Source organism: Monoraphidium neglectum (assembly GCF_000611645.1).
Source record: "Monoraphidium neglectum strain SAG 48.87 unplaced genomic scaffold scaffold02855, whole genome shotgun sequence".
Classification (NCBI taxonomy): domain Eukaryota; kingdom Viridiplantae; phylum Chlorophyta; class Chlorophyceae; order Sphaeropleales; family Selenastraceae; genus Monoraphidium; species Monoraphidium neglectum.
This window is the reverse complement of record NW_014010773.1, coordinates 1-7,891: the sequence shown is the minus strand read 5'-3', so window position 1 is coordinate 7,891 and position 7,891 is coordinate 1. Positions and strand designations below refer to the sequence as shown.

General features: G+C 63.8%; 3 protein-coding genes across 3 annotated transcripts; 2 read left to right on the top strand and 1 right to left on the bottom strand.

Annotated features, from left to right (window-relative positions):
* Positions 1-245: 245 nt before the first annotated feature.
* On the top strand, positions 246-1,358 carry MNEG_11673 (pyruvate kinase; the record flags this gene model as incomplete). Its single annotated transcript, XM_014039857.1, has 4 exons — positions 246-310; positions 574-643; positions 1,067-1,118; positions 1,312-1,358. 4 exons carry the CDS (start codon positions 246-248, stop codon positions 1,356-1,358), a joined length of 234 nt encoding a protein of 77 aa, XP_013895311.1.
* A 1,995-nt stretch (positions 1,359-3,353) lies between these two features.
* On the top strand, positions 3,354-4,567 carry MNEG_11672 (hypothetical protein; the record flags this gene model as incomplete). The annotated part of the gene is made up of 3 exons (XM_014039856.1): positions 3,354-3,566; positions 3,817-3,870; positions 4,076-4,567. 3 exons carry the CDS (start codon positions 3,354-3,356, stop codon positions 4,565-4,567), a joined length of 759 nt encoding a protein of 252 aa, XP_013895310.1.
* A 1,151-nt stretch (positions 4,568-5,718) lies between these two features.
* On the bottom strand, positions 5,719-7,395 carry MNEG_11671 (hypothetical protein; the record flags this gene model as incomplete). Its single annotated transcript, XM_014039855.1, has 4 exons — positions 5,719-6,018; positions 6,285-6,448; positions 6,682-6,772; positions 7,096-7,395. 4 exons carry the CDS (start codon positions 7,393-7,395, stop codon positions 5,719-5,721), a joined length of 855 nt encoding a protein of 284 aa, XP_013895309.1.
* Between the last annotated feature and the right edge of the window lie 496 nt (positions 7,396-7,891).

Below are 7,891 nucleotides of genomic sequence, written 5' to 3'. Positions count from 1 at the left end.
GCTCCGCCGTGCCCTGTGGCGCCCGTTTGCGCCACGCAGCTGCCCCCAACCCTCTTTCAGCCCCCCATGCGTGTCCGCATCCCACCCAAAGCAGGCCCTTCTCGGCCCCAAAACGCACACCGAGCCCCCACTCTCCCGCCTCCCCCGCCGTGCAATTCTAACATTTGAATTTGGTTTCGAATCCTCGCCGCCCCGCGCGCAGGCACAACGCGCGGCAGTGCCTGCTGACGCGCGGCCTGCTGCCCATGCTGGCCACGCCGCAGCCCCACGGGGACGCCGTGCTCGAGGAGGCGATCCTGGTGGCCGCCAGGTGGGTTTGTTGTTGATTATTTGTAATATATGTTGATTATGTGATATTATATGATGCGAGATGACATCACTGCTGGCGGGGCAAGCGGGGGCCACGGCTGGAGGGAATCTTCTCGCGCCCACGGCCGGCACCCTAAACCCGAAACCCTCATCTGCACAACAAAACCCCAAACTTGAGCAAGCCAACTTGCTCAAGTGTATGCACATCTGTCATTCGGATTGAAACCCTCGATTGGGTAAACCCCCAATCACCGTCGACCCCAGGCTGGGCATCCTGAAGCCCCACAACCACGTGGTGGCGGTGCAGCGCGTCCACGAGGACTTCTGCGTCAAGGTGCGTGATCTGGGGCCGTGATCTTGCGTCGTGATCTGGGGCCGGGGTATGGGGCCATGATCTGTGCGGCGGACCAGGCTCGTGTCGAGGGTGCTGCACCACGGCGCGAGGCCGAGCGCGAGGGCGTCGGGCGAGCCTACGCCGCGCCGCCCCACCGCAGGCGTCCAAATCGTGCTCAGTGTCGTCTTGCGGTGGTTGCGTCGCCGTCGGGAGCCCCTCCCTCCCATTACAAGTGCCGGGCCATTGAAACCCTGTCCCCCACCCACCCATAACCCTCCCAGCCCTCCCCCCCAAAAAAAACACGCACACTCACTACTTACCCGCTCCCTGCTGTCACCAATGGCGACCCCCCAACACACACACACACATACACACACACACACATACACACACACACACACCGTCAATCGCCGCGCCCCCCAGATCGTGTCTGTGGACGCCCTCGGCGCCGGCATCAAGAGGACCACCCTCGTCGGTGAGGGGTGGGGCGCGGCCCATGACTGAAAGCCCGACCCCAGCCACCCTGCGCTGCCATCGCCCCCCCCCCCTCTCTCGCATGACGCGATGTTTGAGTTGTGTTGTGTGTGGCTGTGTGGGTATCAAATATCCCGCTTCCTGACACACACACACACACACACACACACACACACACCGCCAACCAACCGCAGAGCTGCAGCAGGCCACCAGCACCGTCCCCGTCGTCACAAGCGAGTGATTGGGGCCGCTCGCTGACGTCACCATGACGTCACACCGGCCTCGGCTCGACGCGGTCGCGAGGGACCGCGCCGCGTCGCGGGCGCGGCGGCGGCGGGCCGCGCGCCACTCTTGCAAAGCGTGCGGCGGGCGGGGCCTGCGGGCCCGAATCTGTTGGACTCATTATGTCAGCAGCGAAGAGCCTTACACATGTCTGAGCGTGGCAGCACCCCCAGGCACGCCTTGATTCGCAGCCACCAACATAGAGGCACGGCCGGGTTCTCTCGCGCCAAGCTCAGCACAGGATCTAATTTGGAGCGCCTGGGGCGCCTCGCGGGCGCCGGGGACTGGGGAATGCGTTTCGAAGCTTACCCGGCATAACATGGTAGAGAGTGCAATGCAAATGCAACCGAACTGACCGTGTAACCACGAGTCCTTGCTTTACAGGGTTGCTGCATTGGGTTGGCGCGCCAAGGCAACACTTTTCTTGTCTTTTTCATCAGTGCTACCTGCCTGCATCGTGGGTTCCAACAGGGGTGCTGGCAGCCTTGTGCGCACGCAGGTGGTTGCTGCGTGGGGTGTACAGTGGGTTGTGGTGTGGGGTGTGGCAGCGGCGCCCAGCGTCTCTGGCGCGCTGCTGCAGGGGAGGTGTATGCGCCTGCGCGGCACGCATCCGTGTGGGGCCGGATGGCCGCGTTCCACATCACCCTGAAGCATAGATTGGAGCAAGACCCCCTGGCACATGATCTGCCAGTGGGGTTTTACCAGTGAGGTGTTCATGGGCACACCCTTTCGGCCACACCAGGACCTGCCAGGGCCTTTTGGCCAAATGGCGTCACCAGGTCAAATCAGAAGCGGGCTGTCTCGCACGTCAAGTCCGAATTGTCTTTCTTGCAGCAGTGCGCCTACGGCCATGTGTTGATGTGTGAGCATGACATGAAATTGTACCTCAATGAAAAGTTCAGTACCCTCATCAGTCTGATTCCACGTGCGCCATTCATGTGAGGCGCGCAGTAAGCGGTAGCACCCTCTGACCACACCTGGTCACCCGCCCATCAAGCGCGAACGTGTTGTGCCTCGCAACAGCTTCACTCCATACCTTGCTATCTGTGGTTCTGAACGCCCCATGTAATTCGGTGCTCTGAAGGGTTGAGTTACTGTGAAATTGGCTTTCGCGCGCGCTTGCCTGCATCGCGCCCGCGCACCTGATTAGGACTGCTGTTGCCATTCGCAGAATTTGATGCATTTCGTGGCTGTCGGTAATGCGTTCGCCGGCGCAGTCGCGGTCGCACACAGTGCCGCTGTCGCTGCGTCCGTGACCGGCGACACTTCCTCGCTCAGCGACGGCGTGCGCGAAAACGATGCCTCGCATCAGGACCAGTGGACTTCCGTCCCAGATTCCGTTCCTGCCATCGACGGCACGGGCAGCTGGCAGCTTCAAAGGCGCAAGGACTTGGCGCCCAGTCGCGAGCCGCAGTTGAAACCAAAAGAGGAGGGGCCCGGCAGGGCGGCGCCGGCCGCCCGCGGGGCCGCGCTGCCAGAGCGCCCAGAGCCCTACCGAATCGGCCTCTCTCGTGAGGATGCGCCTGTGTACGTCACGTGAGCGCAGGCCAGGCGGTCATGGCGGCACAGGGCCGCTGTGATGCGGCAAAGCATCGGGGAAAGGGGGCAGGAGCGAGTCCGGGGCGCAGCCGCAGACGCGCAGGCCTGCAATCAGTGCTGGTGCTGTTGTCGGCGCTTGCAGTTGCTTTGAACCCTTGCGTTTTACCCCCTTGCCATACTAGTGCTGATTCCCATCGGCGTCAGCGTGGCAGCGGCCTGCGCTCAGCCTCGCCTCTCGATTCCCCCAGTTCTACGCCATGCAATAAAGAATAACTACATACCCAGCGCGGCGCGGACAACCACGCACCCGTACAGGTACCCCTATGTCACCCGGCACTACCGCATCGGCGGCACTTACGGGCGCTGCCTCCTCTCGCTGTTTGAGCTCCACACGGAGACCCTGAACGCGTGGACCATGATCTGGGGCTGCTGCCTCTCCGGCTTCCTCCTCTGGCGCGCCCTGGCCGCGCTGTTTGAGGCGGACGCCGGCGCAGGCAGCGGCGATGGCGGCGGCGGCGGCGGCGGGTTCTGGCGGGGCGTGCCTGACGAGATGCCCTTCTACCTGCTCACGGGGTCGACGCTGCTGCACGCGCCGTGGAGCATAGGGTTCCACTTGTTCCGCGGGATGGTGCGCCCCTCGACGTTTTGTACAGTTGGCTGGACGCTTTCTCTCGTGTTCACTTCATATCACACGCGGCATTTGCCTGCGCACGCATGTTTGCATCCATTTGAACAGCGCATTGCAGCAACCACATTTGCCCAGACACACGCAAACACACACATGTGTGCACACACACTCTCACGCACGCATGCATGCACGCACGCATACATATTGCCACTCATATCCCGCACACAACTCTTCCATATGCTCACTGCAGCGACCCTCTGTCTACAACCTGTGGCGCCGCCTGGACCAAATCTTCATTTTCCAGGTCCGACAACGCTTGAGGGCAGCCGCACGCGCGACGGCCCGCGCCGCTCCGCCGCGCGAGCGACGCCGCAGCCGATGCGTCCCACGTTGAGTGCGCACGACGCGAGCGTCGGCGTCCAGTGCTCGTACCTTGTGGCGGCCGCGTCGCCATGGCAGCAGAGCGTTCAGCAATAGCATTCATTCATTTCCCGTTTCCCCTACGACAGGTCTCCCAACTCGTGACACTTGCCACTGCCTGGTTTGTCTACGAGTCGTGGTGGCCCGTCGCCCTCAACTTGGCCGCCGCCGTCGCCACCGCGGCGCTCGCCACCAAGAGCACCTGGGCGCTGAAGCCGGGGCAGCGCAGGCCCCCCGGCCAGATGGTCGCACTCATTTCATGCATCGTCCTTTGCTACATGTGGCCCCTAGCCTTCCAAGCCTCCCGCGATCTGTCCGCCCGGCTTCCGCCCCAAGACCCCGCCGCCCCGCGGCCGCCGCTCTCCGCCGCCGGCTGCGCGGCGGGGGCCGCACTGGCGCTCGGCGCGGGCGCCGCGGTGTATGCCGCTGGGCTACCCGAGAGGGCCTTCCCGGGCGTATTTGACGTGATCGGCTCCAGCCACCAGCTGATGCACGTCACCCTGCTGGCGGCGCACGCGTTTGAGTACGCGTTTGTGCTCGAGATGTGGGCGCGGCGGCGGGCGGAGCGCCTCGGGGCGTGACAGGCAGGACACCCCTCCCTCATCTGTTGCGCGGGCGGCTAGTGGGATGAATAGAAGCGTTCCCTTCAACTAGAAATAGGCACCCCAGAGACCAAGGGAGCTGGCGCGTGAGTCCCACCGCACCAGCTAGCGGCGCCGACATTGCGGCAACAGAGTGAGAATGAGGGCGCAGCGGCGCATTTCTGAGGCCGCTCCCACCTGGCCAGAGCCGGGTCGGAGCTTCGCCACTTTGTACCAAGGGTCCGCAAGGCGCGCCCGTGCGCGCCACATGGTCGCTGCGCGCGTGTGCGTGCATTGATAGGACAGGCAGCGAAGCCTCTCTGCAGAGCCCGCCGCGTAGCTGGACTTGACACCCGTCGAACACTCAACTTGGGCCAATGGAGCTCGCGGATTGCAGCATACTTATTCTATTGGCCGGCCTGATTCGATCGGCTTGCTGGACACCGCCGTTACGCGTACTCCCTCGCTGCCCGTGCGGGAGGGGGGCCGGCGTGGCGCCTGTCGGCGAGTTTTCCTGGGCGTGAAGGGATGGAGGAGCGCTTGCTTGAGTCGCCGCCGCACCCTTGTTTTTTGCCCTGGGGGTTCGCACCCATTCGTCAGCCCCCTACATCACTCTACCCCTTTCGTCTCAACCAGCCAGCACCACTGTATGATCCCCCTACAAGAGAAACGGGTGCACCAGGCCGTGGCCCATGCCGCACACCACTTGCTGCACATCAGCGCGCACATACCCGGCGGAGGTGCAAACGGCACCGACAAATACCAGGATGTGATCCCAATTCCTCCTGCACACAGGCACCGTGTGCTCAAGAATTCGACTTTGCTGCAGTGACCAAAGTTAACACCAGTAACCTTTGTTTCCCCTTGCTTTTCATTCGTCGCAACCCCCCCCCTGCAAGGCGCCAAGCTCAATGGCAGTCCTCTTGCTCCTTGGGTCCCTGTGCCGCCCAGATCAGCGGTGTTACTTGAGGGACCCCCAGCCTGCCCTGAAGATGCCCCAGCCTGCTGCCCCAGACCCGATGTATGTATGCGCCAGAGATGGTCACAGAAGGCTGTGCTTTGCCTCCATGGTGCATGGAACGCTCGTAGAAAGGATTGACGAAGTCTGTACAAGCAGCGCGGACGACGCGCAAGCACCCCTCAGGGCCCCCTCATAGCTCCTCGTGCCGCCCCCCAGCCTCGGCGGCGGCCGCGGCCGCCGCCGCCGCCTCCTGCACGCCGAACGCGCCCCCCTGGACGCCGCCGCGGGCCAGGTACTCCATCGCGAGCGCCGCGTGCAGCGCGGCCCCCTTGTGCAGCTCTCCCTCGTCAAGCACGAAGTTGCGCGAGTGCAGGTTGTGGACGGACCCGAGGGTCTCGTTGCGGATCCCGAGGAAGAGGAACGTGGAGGGCACGGCGCGCGCAAAAAAGGCGAAGTCCTCGGCGGGCATAATGGGTTCGGTCTCGAGCACCTGGCGGGGTGGGAAAGGGCGGGCAGCAGGGGAGCGATGGTGTTGGGGCCGCTGATTGGCCGTTGAGGGGCTGGGGTCAGGTCTCAGGGCTGGAAGCTCGGTTTGTTGCGCAGCCCAGCGCAGGGCGTGAGAGTGGCCTGTGTTCACTCGCTGTGTGTTGGAACGTGCGATCGCATTCACTGCTTCGAGCGCTGCGAATAGCCTCGGCAGGGCCAGACGCCGCGGGCGCGCGGCCGACCCTTATGGCAATTCTAGGGCGGCCGCACCTTGCTGGCCCCCAGCAGCCGCGTTGCGACATCCCATGCGAAGTCGGCCGCCCCGTCATCGTTGACTAAGGGGGGGTAGTAAGGCTGAATGTCCAGGCGCCAGTCCACGGTGCCGTTGCAGCCGAAGCCGGCGGCGTGGCTCGCGGCCATGGCTTCCACCCGGCCTGCGATCACAAGGGTGGAAGGGGCAGCGACGGGCTTGATAAGCAAGAAAGCTGCCCGTCGGGTGAAGGGGTCGCCCTGGCCGGGCGTGCTTGTGGTGCGGCCTGCAGCCAGGATTTGACTTGAGACTGGACCTTTGCGCAATCAGTGGCAAGCCAGGAGGAGTGTGGGTGTGGATATTCAATGTGGTGAATCTCAAGAAGTTGCGGGCGTCGCACACAAGCCGCTGGCCCACCCTTGAGGTACATCATGTGCTCGTGAGTCAGAGCGCGCATGGTGCCGCCGAGCATGACGGAGTCTGGGATGACGTTGTACGCGTCACCAGCCTGGGGTGTGCAGTGACGCGGTGACGCGGGGGCGTGGTGACGAGGAGTCGGGTATAGAGGAGAGCGCGCAAATCAACCTCTACAAGGTGATGACGTACACACACACACACACACACACACACACACACACACACACACACACACAAACACCCACATGCACGCACATGCACGCACGCACACGCACACGCACACCTCACACGCCGAAGCGCAAGTGTGCTTATACAACAAAACATGGAGCGCCACAGACACAGAGAAACAAACACTCATTCAAAAATATGTGCGCACATATGCACGCACGCACGCACACACACACACGCACTCACCTGCAGCATGGCCACGCTCAGCACCGCAGACCCCAGGGGGCTCGTCTCCCTCGACACCAGCGTCTGCAGCGCCCCGATCAGCGACGCCGCCGCGACCACCGGGTCCACGTTCAGGTGTGGCAGCGCCGCGTGGCCGCCGCGGCCGCGGACAGTGATCTCAAAAGACAGAGCCCCCGCCATGATGGTGCCGCGCCGCAGCGCGACGGTGCCCGAGGGGACGCTGGGCATGACGTGCATGCCGAATGCGGCCGAGGCCCCCTCGATGGCGCCCTCCTGGATCATGACGTCACCGCCTGTCATAATGATGTCATGGGGGGGGGTCGTCGCATGTTTTGGCACTTCGCCCCGTGAATGCAGAGGGGTGGGTCGGCGCAGCGGCGGGGGTGCTCCCACCAGCCGCATGCGTGGTGATGGACGAAGGCTCGCTGGCTGCAGGTGTGGGCCCTGCCCGAAGACGGGACACGTCCTCAAAACACCCCGCTGCTGCGGCGAACAGGCCGCGCTGGCTGACAGGGGCGTGAAGGCCACAGAATCATCGGCAAGCCGCTTTTGAGTGGTGCCACATGCTGTATAAATGGACGAGCAATGCGGCTGCACGCCGCCTCGCTCTGCAGCCCCGGCCACGCCCATGCAAATCACGAGACCAAGGACTGACTTTTGACTTCATCATGCAGCCGCCGCGCCCGCGTGCGGGCTGCTCACCTGCGCCTCCCTCCTCTGCTGGCTGGAAGACCAGCAGCACTGTGCCCTGCAGCTGGGCCTCGCGCGCCTTGAGCAGTTTGGCGGCGCCCAGGAG